Source organism: Trachurus trachurus, assembly GCF_905171665.1.
Source record: "Trachurus trachurus genome assembly, chromosome: 18".
NCBI classification, from domain to species: Eukaryota; Metazoa; Chordata; class Actinopteri; order Carangiformes; family Carangidae; genus Trachurus; species Trachurus trachurus.
In genome coordinates this window covers 11,616,556-11,638,167 of record NC_139909.1, presented here as the reverse complement: position 1 = coordinate 11,638,167, position 21,612 = coordinate 11,616,556, and the positions used below count along the sequence as shown (strand labels likewise).

Sequence of the window (21,612 nt, the reverse complement as noted above, 5' to 3'; positions counted from 1 at the left end):
GGTTCTTGAACTCAGAGTCAGGATATTATAATGAATCTCTAAAACCATGTTCTCTTCTCGTTCTCCTCCTCAGATGAGTGAACACCTGGACGAGGACCTCACCTGATGAGACGACTGTGTGATTTGTCCATTTTGTCCTTTTTCCTTCAGCACGGCGGCGACAAGGTTCCTCACCGTCTGAAAAACAAAACAACACAGCATGTACGTATGTGGCTGAGCTGCTCACTCAGTAACTTTATCACAGACACTCACATGTGTCTTAGTAACAGTGTTGGGCACGCTACTTTTGAAAAGTTATTAGTTATAGTTACTAGTTACTGAGTTAGTAACTGAATTACTACATTATAAAAGTGACTAATGACCAGGAAAAGTTACTTTTTTTTAAAGAAAATGCTCAAATATGTTAAATTACTTGGACTCACCCCCTGACCTAAAAAAAATGTGTGTATAACGTAGCTACACTTTAACAGGTGTATTATTTTGTGACGGGACTTCTTGCCTCAGTAACAGTAACGGCGTTATAACGGGGAAAACAGTCAGTGACTGTCACTTTTTTTGATAAGTCGTTACTGAAAAAAGTAGTGCCGTTATTTCATAAAGCTGTTATTCCCATCACTGCTTTAATAATATACTGACTGACTTCAATGTGTTTGTGTGACAGTCTAAACATGACTCGGCATCTTACCTGTGCTTGAATGACGGGGCTGGGGAAGTCTAACTGCGTCTTTAAACCCTCCATCACGCCTGCCAGTCATCCCTGAGGGCAGAGGGAAACATTAGAGACAGAGCTGTGAAAAGCTGGTGAAGCTCTTCTGTGTTAAATCTACCAGCCTGACATCGTGACATGTGAGTGGAGCTGAGAGAAGCTGATGCTGCAGCACCTGTTGCTCCACAGCACCGATGGACCAGACTCCTCAGACCGGACCAGAGGTCGGAGGTCTCTCCATGAACGGACCCTTTGAAAACTGAACCACGATGAGTCGGCAAATTATTGGCCCGGAGCCACGACATAACTTTGCATTAAATTATTCACGAGCCGTCAGTGAAAGAGTAACTCATCTCAGGTTTTCTGCTCCTCAGGCCCAACAACAACAACAACAATAAGGTGGAGGAGAGTCTGTGCTCCACAGCTGCTCCACCAGCTGATGACTACAAGGTTTCAACAGGGATCTGAGCTGTTTCTATTCACTTCTTTCACTTTAAAATGTTCAGTTTTAGTCTTGATGGAGATGAATCAGCAGCATGAGAATCTAAAACTTGAATTTTAACCAATGATGAGATGAATCTATAATGAGATTATTTATAAAGAACCTTTTTTAGACTCTTGTTTAGGGAAAAGTCCAGCTTGTCTCTCTCAATTTAAAGTATTGGTCCCATTATTGTTAAATAATCTGTATTTAAAAACTAGAAATTAATTATTACTGTCATTTGTTTTACCAACTAAAATGAAAAAAAAACAAAAAACATTTATGGTCTTAGAATCAGAAAAAAACTAACTTTATTTTTTTTCCGTCTCCCCAAAAAGTGAGATTTACGAAAAACAGTCCAACTTAGTTTTTTTGCCAATTCATTTTAATTTCTCAGTCGATGTGTGGACAGATAGGAAGAGGAAGTGTAAAAAAGATAAACAAATAAAAGCCCAAAAGTGTAAATTAAGCAAACAAATGATCTATACCAGGATGAAAAGATACATATCTTAGAATAAATGAAAAAATACATATTTTATAACATAGATTTGCATTTTTAAACTCCAAATGAATTACAGATTATCTAATAATGACATATTATGTTCACCAAACCACAGGTGCTGTATTTTATTCATTTAAACACCAAATTGCAAAAGTTTTAAAAGTAAAAAAGAAATAGTAATGTGTTTCCATCTTTAGAAGCGTGACTTTTCTTCTTTTATCTCTGAATTTTGGACCGTTCATTCAAACCAAGCTGGTTTTAACCTGTTAACCGTGGGGACGAAGTACAAAACCATTCAGCAGAGTGAGTTTAGATTAGTTATCACCACCCACCCTCCGTTTATCTACAAAAAACAACGTTAATATAATGTTTTTATTCCAGTATTTTCGTCTCCAGCTCCACTGAGTTAAACTCTCTGTAAACTGATCTATTGCTCTAATATTACCACAAGGAATATGAGCCTCATTTAGCCCACCCACCCCCCCTCTACAAACAAAGACCCCCCCACCCCCATCCCCCCGTCCCCCTCCCCTCTCTGCTGTTATCTAAGTGATAAGCCAGCCTGCTGCTGCTGCTGCTGCTGCTGTACTGTCCACCACCACCTCCTCCTCCCTCCTGCTCCTGCACAGTTGACGCCGGCCGCCACAGCTTCACGGCCACACGAACAGGTAAGTCTGCTGCACCTGTTACCACACACACACACACTACACACACACACAGCTACACTTCTAACTACAGCTTTAAATACGAATATTTGTTGAAAATGTGGAAGTTGTGATCACGACACGCTTTGTTTGTATCCAGCACTCTTTGGTTAAACTGTCTTTTAAAAAACACACACACATTGTTATTGACTTTTAAAGCTAACGTCAAGTTAATTCACTCCCATTGAGAAGAGCCTGGTTTCTTCTTCTTCTTGTCAGCTAAACCTTTAAAAAAAAAAAACTTTATACAGCAAATACTTCCAGAGGTTTCTGCAGCATATTTACCTTACAGCAAAAAAAAACAATATAGGCTGGCCCTGTACTGCTAGGTCTGCATTAGCAATACAAGTGAGGACAATGCATGAACAGTGTTGAGCCAACAGTGCTTTAGAAATGACACGGCTGAGGCTTTACTGTGTGACACTCGCTGCTGCACGGGGACAGACACATGGGTTGGGTTTTTTTTTTTTTTTTGACAGGCTTTCAGGTGGCACAGAGCACATTCTTTCACAGCCATGTTGGAAATCATAGAAGGACGTATGACATGGATGAATTATAGCTGCTCTGGTGGTTAATTCATTGGTTTGGCTTCATTTCAGATGCATCTGGACAAGTTTGGTGAATGTGATTCAATTAAAATCAGTCAAAAGACCAAAAATGATCAAGAATTATTCTAGATATTGATTAAAAGTTTGAGCCAATTGACAGAAAAGTAAGTTTAGTGTATAACCAGTTTGTTAATTAGCTTATTTACACTATAAAACACTACAAAACTCATATAACACGTCAGATTGAAGAGGAGAAACTGTCAGCAGCTGCTTGCCAAATAGTGAGCCCACATTTATCTGTACTGTTTAAACCTCATATCTTATTAGTTAGTGAACTATCTTTATTTATTTTTTTTTTCTCCCTTTTATCTCTGCTCATTATCACGATTATCTTTATTTTTCATGCTGTTTTACTGACACAGCAGCACAGTATACAGCCTTTACTCTCTCAGTGTTGCTGACCAGTCACCCAGCTGGGCTCAGCTACGTCAGCACAAACACGTCACTGCGTCCCACAGTGGTGTAACTTACTGCACGTCATGCAACACGATTGTGGTTTTAATTCAATAAAGCATACAATTTGGTACATTTAATTCATGCCGAATTGAAGATTATTATATGTTTTAATAGAAAATACCTTTAAAAGAGGCTTTTGCGCTTTAATATGTGGATAATACAAAGATATAAATCAAAATGGTGAATGTTTCAATGGGGTTTAATGTACGCGCGTAATCTCAACATAGACGTGGGTCCTGATAACTGGCTATTTCTCGCATATTGCCACATTAACCATAAACGACCTTTATCACAAGCCCGTGTTGAACAAAACGCATTGACACCAGAGGAAAATTAACAATAAAAGCAAGTTAAACTCAACAAAACAGGTGAAAAGTTAGCTACACTGTGCTAGCAATAGCGACAGTGACGTTATCAAAACTTACTAACAGTAAAGACAGGTGGACTGGTGCTAAGCAACAGCAGCAGCAGCAGCAGGAAGACTGACACACACATACACACACACATTCACACACTCACATCTTCTCAGGTAACACGTATTAGTGAAAGTTGAACAGGTTGCTGGTCAAACTTTACCTCATTCACTGCGCGTCCTGTAGTCAAACAACCGGCGTGTGACTACGGTGCGGGTCGAGGACCAAAACAGGCGGAGACGAGCCAAACGCGAACGCGCATTGCAACCGTTCACACCGTCACCGTTATAAATCAGCCTGTACTATGTGATGAGACAGCTCAAATGTTGGTTAGATTAAACTGTAAATAACAAGTGAATATATAATCAATATTATACTTTTTTACATTATGTGTATTGATGTATAATGGACCATATGCTTTGCTTTCATAAGAGTGAGGAAGGAGAGTTGTATGGAAGCCACTAGCTGCATAAAATACATAACCTGCATTGCAGTGAAATTTCTTGCACCAATTTGTGCATATTGTTTTTTGTTTTGTTTTTTTATGATAAAATAATATAATGAAAAATATGCACACCAGGGCTCCAGACTGCCCATAAATTTGAGACAGTGCAAGTTCATTTTTCATCAGTAAATTTGCAGTTGTTTTTTCGTTTGTTTTTTAACACTGGTGAAATGTATGCCTGTCATTACAGGTGTCAGGCCAATGTGTGTGAGGATCATGAATGAAAATGAAATGTGAATATTTGCTTTGCAAGTTCATTTATGGTTTGCTTCCCAAAATGTTCTGCTTGCGCTCCTAAAATTTTAAGTTAGGGGTCACTGTGCTCTTAAAAAAAGTTAGTCTGGAGCCCTGCTCATCACTATCCAGTGAACTTCATTCTTAAGAATTCACAGCACTGTTAAATTTTGAATTATTTTAAAATTAACTAACAACAACAAAAACTCTTGAAATCCTCTGATATAAAACATTTCTTTGCCCAGAAAGAGGAAAAATATTGAGATCTTAAGGTCTGTTAATGCATTTCATTTTAATTGCCATTAAACAGAATATAGGTGTGTAGACATTAGGCCTACAGAGGGCAACTGAATATTTTTTTCAGATTCAAGTAAAAGCAACATGAATAGCTTTGACAACTAAAGAGTAGATTATTTATATGAGAAATTCAAATTTGATTTAATTTTAAAATCACTATGACCTCAGGTTAAAAACTGTTATTCCAAATAAAACTGTAGCTTCACATGGACTGAAATTATGCTTACAGAGCAAATTTCCAAGGTGGCAATACCTGCAAATGATAATCAGAGGCACTTCTGAAGGGATTTCCTCCAGGGACTTGAAGGCAACACAATTACAGGAAGGTTGCGGCCGCCTGATTGGAGGTCCGTGTGTCTGCCGCTCTGTTATTGGCCTTTTCCGTCTCGTGCTAAGGCTTGGCCCCAGCGGGTACACCAAGCTGCGCCTGCGCTCTTCCCCTCAGCGCCATGAAGGCGGCGGGATTGTGCCAGGAAAACGACGGAAATGCGAATATTTCGTATTCAAAATAAAAGTTTGAAGCACAAAAGTGAAATGTCATGTCATGAAGTTGTAGCCTATTTAAACCACGTTTCTCAGTGTTGCAACTTTAAAGGACTTTCAAGTGTTAAGAATGAATGTCATCATGCAAGGGAATTACATTCATAAACAGTGATAAAATCAAACTTTTAATTCAAAGAAATATGAGAGCTGTGACTAATAAATTATTATAATTATACAGGCCCTACAAGGAGAACATATTTGCATTTTTTCCCCCTTATTATATTTTTGCTACATTTTGAGATTCTTTAATCGTATTCATGTTATTATTGATGGTCTTATAATTTTACAGTCTACTGTTGCAGTACTGCAAATTTCCCCATCGTGGGACTATAAGGAAAGGAGAAAGGAATATTTTTTTTAAAATCTTAATCCAATAACTTTATATTGAATTGCACAGACAGGCATTAAGGTAATCAATAAAAGTCATATGGTCAATTTCATTTAATTTCATTTTGATTTATTCCATTCATGGTTTACATACCTCACACGATTGCACATATTTACATAATGTACACATAATCACCATCAATGAAATAGATAGATAGATAGATAGATAGATAGATAGATAGATAGATAGATAGATAGATAGATAGATAGATAGATAGATAGATAGATAGACACTTTATTTATCCCGAAGGAAATTCAGTTTCTCAGCTGCACAATAAACGTAATAAAAATGTAAATTTCTATATCTCCTATGTTTTATGAGGTATGGAGTGAAAAATGGTCATGGTGGCGATGGAGTTTGGATTTTTTATGGGATGATATCAGCATTTTTAGACTGCAGACTAATGCAAATTTGACGTATCACATGTCTTAGGTAATTTAACAAATGAAGGAGGTAGTTTTAGTCTTTTAGTTTCCATATTGAGCTATGAAATCCGAAATATAAATGAGAAGAAAATCTAATTAAACAGACTTGGAGACTTGAGAGAACAGAAGACCTCACTTGGTGTTAAATGAGAGAAATATTATGCAATTACTGTAGGTTTGAATGGTTTTAGTGGTATCCCTAGCTCAGCGTCACTGCGAGGAGTTTATTCTGAAAATCCAAAGCGGAAGTCGTGTCTGTTAGATCGGGTAATTGACAGCCGGCGAGCCTTTGAAAGTCTTGAGTCTGACTTCAGTCCAGGAGAGACCATGTCCGCCGTCATAGGCAAACTGCACTCACCTCTGCTCTCACTTAAAAGTAATTCTCCATGAAATAACAGTAACGTGGGGCCTTCCAGGATGGCCAACTCGGTGAGTAGTCTGCGGGAGGATTCGCCCCCTTGTCCCGGTCTAACGGAGCAAGTTTGGATCGTTAATGCCGTTTTTTTCCTCGTCGCACCGGAGGAGAGTCGGTGGCTTTTTTCGGTCCGTAATGAGGATTTTCCAGCCCGAGCAGCAGCTAGCTCGAGCCGATGCGTGCCGCTGTTCCAGAATGACCGTTGTAATTCAAAAGTCCGTTGAAGAATCGAACGTTTTTAAATATTTTTGAACTCAACGGCAAAAACGTCATTTTTTCTCACGTGTAAATTAAATGGAAAAATCCACACTGTTATTCGGCATACTGTTGAATACAATTAATAAAGTGTAGTAGAAATCAGATAAATGTCAACTTTATGCATGGTTTTCTTGCCATTTTTCACCACGTTGTATATTTTTTTCTTTTTTCTTTACAACATAATTAATTTGGAGCAAATCTGCAGAAAAAAGTGTGTGAACATGTGTTGCTTTTAGCTTGGTAGTGATTCAGATTTTACACTGACAGTAGAAAATATGTCAGGTTTTTCCCCAAAATGACATTAAATCGACACATTTTTAAACGGAGTTCCCTTTTACGGGATTCAATGAAGACATTAAAAGCAGCACATCAATCCGCAGAAAAGGTTTATTCTAACCTTGGTTTCTGGAGTTTGTAGGTTTTTTTTCTATGCATTTTTTTGGACCCTGTCAAACACGTGGAGGGCTCTTGAGTTTTTTTTCTTCATCTTTTTCTTTTTTTCTCCAGTAACCCAACATCATTGTATTTCACAGGGTGCTGTTCAGGTGAAACTAGAACTTGGTCACCGTGCCCAAGTCAGGAAGAAACCCACTGTGGAAGGCTTTACCCACGACTGGATGGTGTTTGTCCGAGGACCAGAGCACAGCAACATTCAGCACTTTGTGGAGAAAGTAGTTTTTCACCTGCATGAAAGCTTCCCTAAACCAAAAAGAGGTAAATATTGTTTTCTTTCTCCTTGTGTTTCTGCATGGCTTGGTTTCTTATTATGTTGTCAGACAGGGGGGACCTTCAAACAAATGAAAGTTCAAACCCCTGATATGAGTAAGCATTGTGTCCCCCTGTGGAGTCACTGCTGCAGACTCTGAACTCTGACTCTGTGGATGGTGTCAGGAAAAAAAAGGATCTCAGAGTCTGCACTGTTAAAACAAGTTGCTTTAATGCACATTGTGGAGAACAGATGGTGTTTTTTTGGTTCTGTGAACAAAACTGTGGTGCGTTTACTGCCCTGCTGCAAAGTGTTTGTGATAAATGATGGCGATTTTTTTTTTCTCCGACAACAGAAGGAAAAGGTTGCAAATTATGTTTTAATGATGAAAAATCCAGTTTGCATTGCGTTGACATCTTTCCTGCAGCAGTTGGAGCTTTTTCTTCTAAATGTAACCGCTTGCACACGTGTTGGTTTGAACCCCTGCCAGACACAAGTAATCGCATGCAGTGTTGCTTTTGGACATGAAACAGATAAAGCCTGTTTATAAGAGCTGCATGGGGGTTTTTTTCAGTTGGGGAAACTTGTGGATATTTTCTTGGCTTTGATTGGCTGGGTGGTTGCAGGCCTGAAGGTGCTCAGGTCATACAAACCTGAATTTAACCTGAAATATAACTATAACCCTAAAGTCAAGGCTACACACATTCACATAGAAGCTATAAAGCAAATATACTGTGTCTTTGAGGTTGTAGGTTGATTTTGTGTCGAACCGTGCAACATTATTTCCAGTATTCATCGTTTTATCTGTGGACAATAACAGCATTTATAAGGTAATGATTTACATGAGGCGGTGAGAAAAGTCTGTAACCCTGATGTTCAAGTATTTGCAACCACCCAGTAACGGTTTAATAAAGTGACCTGTTTATTATCAGAACATTAGCAGATGTATTATATCTGTCCACCGACTTTGTTTACCAAAGCTCCAGATTTTCTGTGTCTCACTGTTTGGTAAATGATGACCAGACATGCGGCATTACGCTCATTACTGTCATGCCAGAATCGCTGTTCCCTCGGAGCCCCGGGTCTTTGTGGTCCGACCTGCTTTTGTCATGTGAGTTGATGGAGTCCTGATAGAGTGAGATGAGTTCAAATATCTCGCGGTTGAGGTTTTTCTGACCCACTTCGGGGCCTTCGGGGAGTTTTTGAGGATTGTTTGGTGTGGCCGGTGCTGGGAATCCGTCCAGTGTTGATTGGACGAGAATATTTAGTTCATTGGCTCCGGCCTGTTGTACAGTGATGTGGCAAATCCTCACAGGAGTTTTGTAGTGACGCGAATCAGGAGCAGTATGTCAGTGTGTCAGTTTGTGTCTTTTGTTATCTGCCACTTAGTGATGATCTCCTGCAGGTACATTAGTGCTTTAATGGTAATTTATTGAAGAAGCAGGTAGCAGTCATTTTCGCTATAATGATTAATCCCATGATTCATTCCTCGATTGGATTGAAGGAGAAAATGTAGAAAGTACTGTTTCTTTGTTCTCTGCTCCTGCTGTGCTCAGCAGTGTCATGTACATTTTCATTATAAAAGACTGAAGCTTGTGCGCTTCCAGTCGAGAAGGAGTGGGTTGAAATGAACTTGTGATTCAAGTGATTCAAGAAATGGAAAAAAATAATTGCTCCAAGTCTGAGTCTGGTTTTGTTTTTTTTTCGAGGAGACTTTTGCGCCGGTTTCACAAAGATAATCCCATCAGGGAAATTCACTCCGCAGCAGGACAATCAGCACAAACACACAGGCAGGGTTACAAGGAACAGGTAAGACATGTCCTACAAGGTGACATGGGTCTGGTCCTCAGAGCCCCGGGGCCAGTCCCTCAAAGGCAGACAGACGTTGACTCCGTCTTACAACAATCAGGCAACAGATAGGACGAGTCTAAATCCATCCATTGTCCAAGACAGAGTAGCTCTTGCCTATCCAAATCCAGACCGTGGTACAGTTGTTGATTGTCGAACATCTGGAATAAATCAACAGAAGTTGGACATCGGAGACAACAAGCGTCACATCTAAAAGTTACTTCGGGCTAAAATCGCTGACCCAGAAGGACGGTGTACAGAAGACACAATTATTGTCCCAATGCCACTTTTCAGTGCTACTAACTGTGGACAACATGTCTCAAGCAGAACTAGGAGACATTGCAGGCTTGTGTCAAAAATAATATCCAACAGCAGGAAGGAATACACTGCGATATAAACAAGCAGTTAAAGGAAAAAAACAAAGAGGACACGTCTCCACATCGGACTAACCCGGATGTTTGTGCAGTTTGATTCAGCTGGGGTTGAGTACAACAGCAGGCAGATTTCAAGAAGGCGGGGCTTCACCATGGGACCGTTACCATGGAAACCATCACCAAACTCCAGCCATGGAGTACAACAGGGACACGAGGACTCAGAAACACACACACACACACACACACATGGCAGCCAGGAAAACCAATGCAAGAATAAAAAGACAAAATTCTTCCTGAAGGAAGTTGAGAAAACGGTGAGATTCATAAAACAAAGGTGAACTGGGATCTAAAGTCTCTACGTTCGTCACATTGAGGAAATGGCAGGAAAATGAGGGCTCCTTCAACAAAAGAAACAATCCAGGAAGTGTTGGAAACGTACTGTAAATCATTACACAGACACCAGGCGGACTAATAATCAGGAGTTCTTGGTCCTCGTTGACCTCCCGTCCATCGATAAAGACCAACATGAAAAACATCATCTGAGATTTCAATGGAGGACATTGACGGGGTAATTTCAGGCCTTGGTGCTAACAAGTCCACAGGCTGAGAACCATGGCTGCTCTTTCTAAAAGCCTCTTTTAATTACACCCTGAAACAGCGGAGCCCTCCCACCACTCATGAAGGAAGTATTTATATCACTCTGTCGCACCTAGGAAAAGGTTAGATGGACTGTAAAGGCTGCGGACCAATCAATGATATAAACACTGATTATAAAGGATACGCGGCCACGATGACTAAGAGACAGAGCAGATAAGGACCAGACGGACATTAGAAGGACCAGACAAACACATCACTGTCCTCATGTTATTGATCACATTTCTAATGGAAAACTGAGTCTTAACTCTGAAAAGGAAGCTCAGAAACTATACTGGACGCATGACTCAGGAAAACCTTTCTCTCAAATGTTGGATAAGAAATAAATATTGTAAACAGAAGTTTGTCCTTTTTTGGTGATCCGGAAACTTTTATGGCTTGTGTTTTGACTGGAGGTAGCAGGTCTTTGTTGAGTTCCTTCTGTTTTCTGTCTGACTTCAGATCAGCTGAAACACAATAAAAAATGTGGAATACAACTTCCTGAAGGAACTTTCTGATTCTTTCAATCGTATCTTAGTAAAAAAAATTGCTTGCCTGTCGTCTCCTGTTGTGTTTTTCTTTCTTGTCTTTATAACCAGTTTAGAAACTGATGTACTTCAAAGCTGTCTTTAAAGTCAGGCTGAATATCACAGAAAGCTCTTTGACCCCAGTGCCTCCAAGCAGCCTATACATTAAACGCCTCTATCTGCGGATACCGAGCCTTCAGCACTTTGTTTCTCTTTTAAGGCCTTTGATTTGCAAGGTACCAAATGAATCCTGGCTTGTGAACACTGCGCTCCTTTCCCAGCTCCTAAGCTCCAGGACCAGTCTTTTTTAGAAATGTGAGATTTGGCTGGAAGACTTTTTGCTTTAAAGCCCAGCAGGAGAGTACTTAACCTTAACGATGACATATGCCGTAAGATCTTTCTTCCCAGCGCTGCTGAAGTCTGCATTGCCTCTTGTGCTTTTTAACATGGTGACAAATTGCGTCGCCGCTGATCTGCTGGAGCTCCAGAAGCTCCTGAGCGTTTTCTAGTTGAACCACAGCCCAGATCACGGAGGGTGACTGTGTTGTTTCATCAGGAGATGCTGGTGTTTTGTTTCATTGAAGCTAATGTCGCCTACTGTTCCTCCTCTGTCAGAACAAGACCAAACTCAAACAATTGAAATATTATTAGAGCTGATTGGACGTGCACAGATTGATGATGAATTATCTCTTTTCACTTATAGTTCAGGATGTTTTGTTCTGTTTTGGTATAAAGTATTAAAATTAACGTTCTATCTGTGCCTTTTTTGTAACACCCAAATTCTCTCCTGGACATATGCAAATGTGGAGCAGAGGAGTAACGGTCTCACATTTGCAAAAATGGAAAACGACAAAGACTTTGTAGAAACAAACAAGACAGTCAAAGATATAAATGCTCTGACAAAAATGAATCAATCGATTTACCAACAGACAAACAATGGGCAACTATTTTGACAATCAGTTTGTTGTTTTAGTCTTTTTTTTGTCAGACAGTAATTAGAAAACTCTAGGTTCGGCACTGTTGGTTAGACAAAACAAGCAAATTGAAGATGACCACAGTCTGAGAAATGTGATTAACTGATCATCTAGACAAATGTGAATATGGCAGCAATCATTTCTTTGTCCATTATGTTGAGCTCGTGTAATCCCCAGTCACCGGCCCTTTTCTGTTTATTTTTAATGTGCCTCATTGAGACACTGATTTGTTAACTGAGCACCAAAACTACAAACTCTTGACTGCACACAAGCCTTTGTCAGTAAACACACTCATGAAGAGAGATGTTATACTTCCTCAGATATCCTCGTCATCCAGAAATCATAAACCAGACTGGATATTATTTCACAGAGATGGATACTGTGACTTTTATCTGGACAATACCATCGACATTTATCCTGCTGTGGTGTGTCGAAGGTTCACAGATCCTGAAAAAAACGTATTGAAAGACTCTTTCCTCTCCTCACTGAGTCTTGAGTCTCTGATGGTTGGTGAAGGATCTGCTCGCTACTAACCAGGATATTACACAGCTTCATCTCATTATACCAAAATACGCAGCATTATTTGCTGCTCAAATCTGCGAGAGAAAATTAGTGTTTAATTATACATATGTGAGGTTAATTGAGTTCCTGTCTTCATGTATTTCATTGTACAGAATATCATCCATATTTACTAGGTGGGTGTGTATATGCACAGTATACAGATGCTTAATGGCTATTTCTGTTGATCTCATAAGACAGAGGAGATTAGCATGATCTTCTGGTTCTCTTTTGTGTCTGAGAAGCTGTTGCGTCACATTTATAATGATGGTGGGATTGGTGAAAAGATGAATAAATAAATGAACACAAAAAAAGATGGTGAATTATGTTCATCACATCGTGATTCAGTTTATAAAATCATGAACAAAGAGAAGAAGCTCTGAAACCAGAGAAGGACATTTCTGCATGATTAAATGAATCCATTAATTAATTATGAAGTGTTGTTTTGTATTAACTCATTTAAATGGAACTATATTAACTAGATGAGCTGTTGATCAAACAGGATGAAGGGGTCGGGGTAGAGAGTGGCTTTAACAGATTATGTTGAAGTGTCTTGGAGATTATATTAATGTTCAGCTCCTGAGGGTTCCAGGTTTTCACTCGCATGGTGACTCTTCATCTGCCTCTAAGATAAAATGGGAGGCATTTAAACGCACCCTAATCACAAGGTAAATGTGTCAAAAGGAGCAGAGTTTCTTGTACAGGAGTCTACAGATAACATTTTATCTTTCTTTCTTTCTTTTTTTTTTACTTTTAAGGACAGCGGGAGTATTTGTGGAGCGTCGGGAAAGTAGCTGTGATTGGTTTCATACTGTGTCGCCTTGGAAACCTGATATTTAGTGTGAGGAGTGGGCTGGTGCGGGGAGGAAAGAGCCCATCTCAAACTAAATGGACTGGAACATCGTTTTTACTTCTCCCTGTTTCTCCTGGTTGTGTGCAGGCAGATTTGACTGATGGCTTTTTAATGCTCGAATTTATTATCATTTTTTTTTCATCACGTCACCGCCGCTTAGAGAAAATTGGATCCTCAAAACTTTCCCCGTGATGCATTCGAGTACAGGTCGGAAAATGCTGCAAGTCTCTTGACATCTGCCCGTTCCACTTGGCTCATTTTGCAGGTTTCATTTTTTTTTTTTTTTGTTGATATTTACGTTGGCCTTGTTTTTATTCACCGACGACAAACGAGCTTGCGTAGCGTGGCGAAACAGCCTCTCCACGTCCGATCGACATCAACGCCGTCACTTTTTCTATGAATCTCTCTGCACGCCGGTCGGTGCAGCGGTAGCAGCAGCAGTCAAAACACAGAGGAGCAGTCAGGATAAGGAAGTGATGGCTTCCTCCCACACTCTCGGTGATTTGTCGTGCGGCCCGGAGAAGCTGCCAGATGCACATTAAGATTAATGACGAATCAGTCAGTAAAGCTGCCACCGCTCTTGATTATTGCCATGCGGTCAACTGGGCCAGCGTTGAGGTGTTGCTATGGAGACGGGCCAAATGGCAATGCCGTTTTGAACAAATGGAGGCAAAAAAAAAGGAAGCTCTTTGGAACCAGTGAAGGGGTTGAGGGGGGGTAGCTATTTTGCCAATAGGCGGCAGTGGCTCATGCTGCTTAAGCACCTCATTTGGAGCCTCGGCTGCCATTTAATCTACTCTGGAGATGGCATCTCTTCAGAGGTGTTTGTGATATTTCAGAGAATTGTCACTTTTATGGAAAGACGTGAGACGGTTTAATGGGCAAGAAATGGGCCGAGAAGAGTCAGAGAGTCTGTGCAGAGCAGGAAAAGACGCAGTTGTGATTAGGTGTTTTAAAGACCGAGGTGCTTTTTGTTATGGAGGGAGAAAAAAAAACACTTGAAACCAGACGAAGGTGTAGAGTTTGCCTGGTCTGGCTCCTTAATCACGGCTGCTTTGACAAAACCTGCAGCCTCGTGTTGGATTCATACTGAAACATGTGGTACACAAAACTGGGAATATGCAAATGCACTCAAATTCAGATGATGAAACTGTGGATGTGCAAAAATCTATGCATATGCCCACGCTGACTATCAAATTTATGATGTTAATGAGTGTTGGTGTGGTTTGGTCCTGACTTGTCCTGCACCTGAATCATTTTTGTTTTTAACCTGAATCAGTTCGTTTTGATTAAGATCAGCAGTATTTGGTTTATTCCACCCACTATTGAAATCCACCACATACTCCCAATGGAATGCAGAGATGTACCAGGAAAAAGATGAGAAATCTTTTCCAACATTTGGCATTGGTTTATTGATATTCAGTACATAACTCGCAGACAAACAGGGGTTTGTTGGAAAGCCCAGATTGTCTAGTTTAACAGGATTAAACGTCATGTCTCCGTCTCAAACCACTGAGGAGTGAAGACGCCCCAAAGTCAGTGATATATTTCAGGCCTTATGTGCTGATGCTTTTATATAAATTCAAGTTATGAATTAATTACTTGTCAACAAGCCACCCAGAGCTGTTAGTTGGGATAAATCAGTTCTGGGTTAATCCAGGACATGTGGCACTAGTCGCATTTTCATTAATAAAATGGAAATACTTTCTGTTGATATAGGCAAATTCATCCTCAGCTTTTGTCAGTGTTGTACTCTTCTTCCATTATTAGACACTTAGCATTAAGCATTATTAGCATTGTAAATCAGAGATTAGCACCATGGTTTGGCATGTGGCTATTTTCCTGCTCAGGAGGACATATAAAAGAAACATTGATGATTTATTTAAGGCAGTGGGTAATTCCTGAATGACTTCAGGGCATACTTGTTTATACAGGGAAGTGTATAATTCCTGGATGACTACAGCTTGTGTTCATATATAAACAAAGTAGGGTACAATGCCGGGATAACGGCGGCTTGTAATTATTTATACAGGATGGTGGATAATTCCTGGATGACGACAGCTCGGTTTCATATAAATCTCAGACATCTGCAGAAGTTGATACGAGACCGACACGACTGCGTGACTCACAACGCACAGGTGAACGTTACAGTAGGTTTCAAATGCAACACGCCGTCAGAGCAGTCGGTGTGTTTGATGCCGTCTTCAATGGACAGTTTGATGTCAGCTCACAGTTTGAGCCTGAGCCGCCGCTCTTTGTTCAGAGTTGCTGCAAGTTAAAAGAAATCCATGAAGTACCCCGAACTACAGAGGCGGTTGCACCTCTGGGGTTTGACATTTACTGTATGAGCTGGATTAGATATCAAACAATATCATGTATTAACCACAGGTGATCAGAGACTGGGAGCATGATTTGGGAACACATTTTTTAAATAAAAATCAGCCAGTCATGACCAGCAGCTTGTACCGTTTCACCTTTATACTTCTTTCGAAGGTTGATGAGCTGTCAAGGAACTCATTTTAGCCAATAGGAATCTGTGTACAGTGGTGATCCTATTGAGTGCTGTCTGTTGAAAACTGTAGGGAAATACTTTCGTCTTTTATCCTGTGGTGCTTTTCTCTCATCAAAATCAGACATATCATCTGGAAAAACTTCCTCTGTGTGAGGTTTGTCTTTGCTTCTGTTAGCAGGTGTGTTTTCCTTATTTATCTCAAACCTTCCTCTGAAAGTCGGAGCTACGTGGAGCTTCACGCTTATTCCTCCAGTTCAGTTTTCGGACCTTCTCAAAAGGCTTCAGGTTATGCCTGCACAATATCAGCAAAATGTCTGATTTGCCAAGACACTGTTCCATAGGCGTCATTTACGCTGGGGACGCTGGGGACATGTCCCCACCACTTTTTGTCAAGAACAATTTTGTCCCCACCACAAAATGAACTTAACATTATCCTAATGAAGAATGACGAAAAAACGTTGATAAACGACAATGACAAAATAGACAGCTGAAACAGTGTGCACGGCGCAGAGCTTCTGCTGGAGCCAACTCGCAACAATGTAGCTTCAATTAAAGACTTCTCACAGCCCGGAGCGGGCGCTGCGCGCGTCCTCGCAGCCGCTTGGCTGGTTACACAGGGAGCTGCTTCTCCTGCTCTCCTCGCCGGTAAAACATCGACTCCACTCGTCTGTACTCGGTTTTCCACACACACAGGTCTGTCTCAAGCTCTGTATGTATGGATGTGTGTGTGTCTCGTGTGCAGACGCAACTGACAAATATTTATAGACGGACAAGCAACAACTTCATTACCGGTAATCATCATTTTATTTTGAAAATTGACCGGATTCTCTCGCCTTTTCTGTGCCCGACTTCCTGTCTGGTACGATGCGTCTATCCCATGGATGTATTAGGTCTATCCAGCTTGACAACGGCGCTCACGGCTCGCGTGAAAAATAGAACAGACGCCGAACTGAAGGGCGGCAGCACGCGAGCCTCCACGCGGGGTTGATTGTACCGGATGAGACAGCACCCGATAGGCTATGCTTAATGTTTGGGTGCAAAGTCACTGTTAACGAAATCAACATCTAATCTGTCCCTTCAAAATGAGGTGCGCATATGGTCATTGTCCCCACCACTTTTCAAAGTAAACTGACGCCCTTGCACTGTTCAATATTGCGATGGTGCTATGACTTGTGATAGATAAGCAAATATTCAGGTGTACATATTAAAGGGATAGTTCAACACTTTGGCAAATTGGCCCATTGCCATAATTCCTATAGTTTTAGGAGTAGGTTCGTTACCTTTAATTGTCAGTGCAAGCTATTTTTAGAACAGCGGAGCAGAGCCGCGAGCTGCTCAGAGCTACGCTACGGAGGCTCATGGGATTGTTACCTCTAAAACAACTCAGTCTCGTAACGTTCCATTATTATCTCATAGCGTGGTGAATGTGCAGCTCACAACTTGTCCACCAGAGCGTTTTGGAGTTGTTGGATTGTGTATTTGATGAGTTTGATGAGGGAAACCAAGAAATCCCATGAGCCTCTGTAGCGTAGCTCTGAGCAGCTTGTGGGTTTCAGGCGCGGTATTCAAGGGATCCGACTGAAAGTCCGAGTGGTGTAGCTCAGGTTATAGGTATGAGGTGCCTGTAAATAAAACTTACTCCTCGCATTTCAGGCAACGATGAAAATAAGAGTAATCGTGCAGCCCTACTTCAAGACGAAGTCGTCGTCATCGTCGACAACAACAATAGTCGAGGGTGAAGAGTATCTCCTCTCTGCTCTGTGCTCTGTTAGCCACATTGGCAACAGCATGAGCCCTTCACAGTGTACACATTACACACACCCTCAGATTGATGCCTTAATGATTGGGCCAACATGTTAGCCTCTGGCCATCTCCTGGGCTGCCTGGAACGCTCGCATGAAACCTTTTAACTCCGCTCAACCTCCATTCCGCCTTAATTTGTGGCTTGTGAGCACATACCACATAAGTCAAGTCATTGCAGTGACCTATACATGAGATACAGATCCTCGGGCTGAAATATGTCTCACAAGCTGCACTCACCGCTTTCCTTTTTTTTTTCTTCTCCTTTTTACTCTCGGTTTGCTAATGTGATCTCTGTGAGCTGCGGCGATGGTAGTAGTATTGATGTCCTCACAGGAGATGAACGATGCCTTTCTCTGCATGTGTGCACATGTGGTTCCTTTTGTCCTGGCTCTGAGTGAAGTTTCAGAAAGCAAGCATTTTTATTTTTACAAGGCATTTGTGACTTTTTACAGTAAGAGATGACACATGACGTAAGTTAAACGTACATTTCTGTGTTGTAATTTAGTCTGCTGGTGTTTTTTAACGGATTTGTATTCTAGAAAGTATTCGTGCGTGATAGAAATACTTGTATCACAGCCCCCCTTAAGACGGTCAGTAGTGTTAAAGGTCTCTGCAGTGAATACGTGAGCAGACTATAGGGACATTTACATTTATTGTTGAAGCCTTTCCCGTTTTGCTGATGTTATGTGAAGGAAACCTGGGTTTCGTTTTCATAGTTCGGGGTTCAAGGAGTTCAGAGCTTCTCCGTGAGGACTGAGCAGCTCGTTATGCTGAGGAAAGATACAGCAGAAAGTTCAACAAATATCTAGCAAGTGGACTTGTAAGTAGGGTTGCATTTTTGTTTTTTAAATCAGGTTTGTGTCAGGGTTGGGGTTAGTCTTTCTCCAGCATCGCTAAGATTTGTTTCACATTAAAAGTCTCCTGAAACTTAGATTGAAAACAGAGTAAGATAATTACCCACACATCTTCAGATATAAAACAGATAGTTTCAGTGTCTAAATGTCTGAAAGTGAAACTAACATCATAGAAACTTTTTGTAAACTTTCACAATTCTAAAAAAGTCAAAACAGTTTGCACTCCTAATTTCAACCGCAAGTTCCTAAAAAGTTTTTTTTTTAAAGTCTCCTCAAACTTGCATTGGAAACGATAATTAGCCACACATCTTCATAGATCAATTCAACATCTAAATGAAAGTGAAACCAACATCACAGAAACTCTTTCATAAACTTGTATAAAAGCCTTAAAAAAAGGTCAAAGAATAGTTTGCACTTCAGTTGCGAGTTTCTAAAAAGCTTTTAAAAAGTTGAAATTGCAATCCCAGAGAAGACACAACAACAAGGAATCAGACCCAATCACTGTGGTCCATTAGCGTCTGTTTTCAGGTGATAATACCAGACCCAGGTATAAAAGACCCTAAGACCCCTTTCGCCGTTCCTCGTCCCCCCCGTTTCTAGAAATCAAAGAGCTGCAGGAATTTGCCTGTAATTATTTTATGATTGCTCTGAAATCATAGGTGGAGCACAAAGAAAAGCAAAGACCCTGAATGCTGGAGGCTGCTGCTGCTGCTGCTGCTGCTGCTGCTGCTGCTGCTGCTGCTGCTGCTGGCATGAAAGGATGGAGAAGGTGGGGGAGAGAGGGAGGGAAGGAGGGAGGGAAGTGCAGATAGACGGGGCAGCCACCACCAAATAACAGGAACTGAGCTGTAAATGCTGGCCGTCCCTCAGCTCAGTCAATGAAAGGAGGTTGGAGGAAGTGGTTTATTGAAGCATGGTTTATATGGGCTGTCTGTTTGGCAGCTCTTTCTCTCCTTTCTCACTCTGCCCCTGCCATAAAACATTTGTCTTTTATTTACGGCACCTCCACGCAACAAAAGCCGTAAGTCAGGAGGAGACCCGGGCCTCCGGTTCTACCACCGAGATAAGTGGAGCCAAAAGGTGAAATCATTTTACCGCAGCTAACATGGACTGTTACTGCACTGCTGCTGGTACAGTGGTGTAAAGTTAATTATGTGTAGTCAAATTAAAGCTCTAACCGGTTCCATGTTCTGATTCACTGCCATATATATGAAGTCTTTTGGTTTCGAGCATTGATTAAGAGGATTGAAGATGCTTTGGTTTTCTATAACATTAGCCCCTGATAGTTGAGTCATAGTCGCCCAAAGTTTGGAATAATTGGCATTTATCAGGCACTTTTTAAAAATAATTCATTCCCCAGTTCAATATGTTGGACTCAAATACAGAACAGATCCAATTAATGGTATTAAAAGCACTGTAGTGTAAGTTATTCACATCGATTGTGTTGTAATATTGTAAGATTTTTGCCTTGAGATAATGTTTGTAATGATGTGGACCCAGGTCTGCACAATATGAGAAAAATCTGTAACGTGCAATAACACTGGTTGACTTTCTGGTGATGGTAGGAGCTGTAATAAAAGACTGAACACAGAAGAGTGCATCTGTAATGTTGTTGAGAGAAGAACACAGGTTAAAGGTTGTCTCCTGCTGCTGCTGCTGCCTCAGGTTGTGGTCATATACAAATCCACTGTTGACTTCATGTAAAACAAACCACAGTGAACAATGAAGTTTTGAATGTAGCTTCTCTTGTTTAACAGGTGTGAGAGGATTTTTACAAAGCTTGTGATGATTCCCAATGCAGCAAATGGTCAAGAAACGTAGTATCATGATAATGGCTCTGAAAACAATAATGGTTCTTAGTAATAAAACAACAGAAATGTGAAATAATGTAAAAGGAAACGTTTGGATCTAAATGACACGTCCAACACATCTATTTGGATCCAAGGAGGCAGGTTCAGTTGAGCTGTCAGATGCTCTGCTCTCACCAACATGTCTGTACATGTGAGCTGTCAGGACGAAGGTTCAAAATAGTCTCAACCCAACGGCAGGTAAACTAGAAGGTAACGTAGTAGGTGGGCTGCCTGAAGGAACAGGAGCATACAGGACGGATGGTTGTACAGGGTTTCTTTCTGTGATTGCTGTAGGTGTGTGTTTGTAAAGCTGCGGTTTCCCTATGGTTTTTTATTTTACCAGATATTGGACAGAGCAGAGTATCTTCTTTCTGGTACATAAATGACATGGATAACAAAAAGTAAATGAAAAATGGATGAAAATCAGGCAAGTTTGGTGTGGAAAAGAAAAATCAGAGGTTTTATTTTTATTGCTCAAGTAGATGGAGGTCTTATTCATGACATCATCACAGTCGACGATGGTGTTGGATAATTTTTTGAATATTTTAAATGCATATTCTAGCCAAATTTTGCACATTTAATTTTTGTTTTGTTTAGTTTATTTGGGTTTTTGTCCTTGTTGCTTCTGTAGCCAGTCTGAGAATAAATGTGGTCCAGGATCTTGGTCGGTACTTGGATCAACTCGCTGGGGCCACTCTGGTGTCCATGAATAGGAAATAGGTCTTTATTCTAAAACTCCCCCTTCTAATAACCTGAGCTCCAGGATGAAGTCCCATCACCGCTCTGTTGTTTCTGTGCTACATTCACATATTTACGGCAAAGGTCATGTGACTTTCTAAAAAAAAAGCCCCCGGAGGCCGACGCAGCAGCGTTCAGACATAATGGTTCTCAAGGGGGAGGAGGAGGAAGACGAAGGAGTCGTCCCACTGTGCACGCTGTTTACCTGGGACCTGATATCAACAGATCAGAACCCCCACACCATCATTTCAACCCCAACCCCCTCAACAATCCACCTCTCCATCCTTGTTTGGTCCCCTGAGGTGGGCGAGGCCTCAGACATCTGTGGTTTCAACCCAGGAAGTTCAGATGTTACTTCTTTTTGTGTCTTTTTTCTTTGTCATCCAGCTTGTTTCATCAGAGAAGTGTGTCCTAAACTTGGTTTGTTATTTCACCCCAGTGCATGAT

The 21,612-nt window shown here is 40.8% G+C and overlaps 2 protein-coding genes across 4 annotated transcripts in view; one reads left to right on the top strand and one right to left on the bottom strand.

Moving 5' to 3' along the window:
- focad (focadhesin) overlaps positions 1-4,080 on the bottom strand; it is a 51,154-nt gene extending 47,074 nt beyond the window's left edge. For both annotated transcript variants that reach the window (XM_083993429.1, XM_083993430.1), the window contains exons 1-3: positions 4,034-4,080; positions 686-757; positions 103-177 (exon numbers count right to left, since the gene is read on the bottom strand). In XM_083993429.1, the coding sequence (XP_083849555.1) occupies positions 103-177; positions 686-739 (129 nt within the window). In that variant the 5' untranslated portion in view covers positions 740-757; positions 4,034-4,080. The remainder of the gene's footprint in view (positions 1-102; positions 178-685; positions 758-4,033) is intronic.
- mllt3 (MLLT3 super elongation complex subunit) overlaps positions 2,334-21,612 on the top strand; it is a 59,542-nt gene continuing 40,263 nt past the window's right edge. Inside the window, exons 1-2 of one of the 2 annotated variants that reach the window (XM_083993438.1) lie at positions 2,334-2,357; positions 7,469-7,649. In XM_083993438.1, the coding sequence (XP_083849564.1) occupies positions 7,553-7,649 (97 nt within the window). In that variant the 5' untranslated portion in view covers positions 2,334-2,357; positions 7,469-7,552. Of the gene's footprint in view, positions 2,358-6,587; positions 6,692-7,468; positions 7,650-21,612 lie in introns of those variants that run through there. The other variant, XM_083993437.1, reaches the window with a different exon arrangement.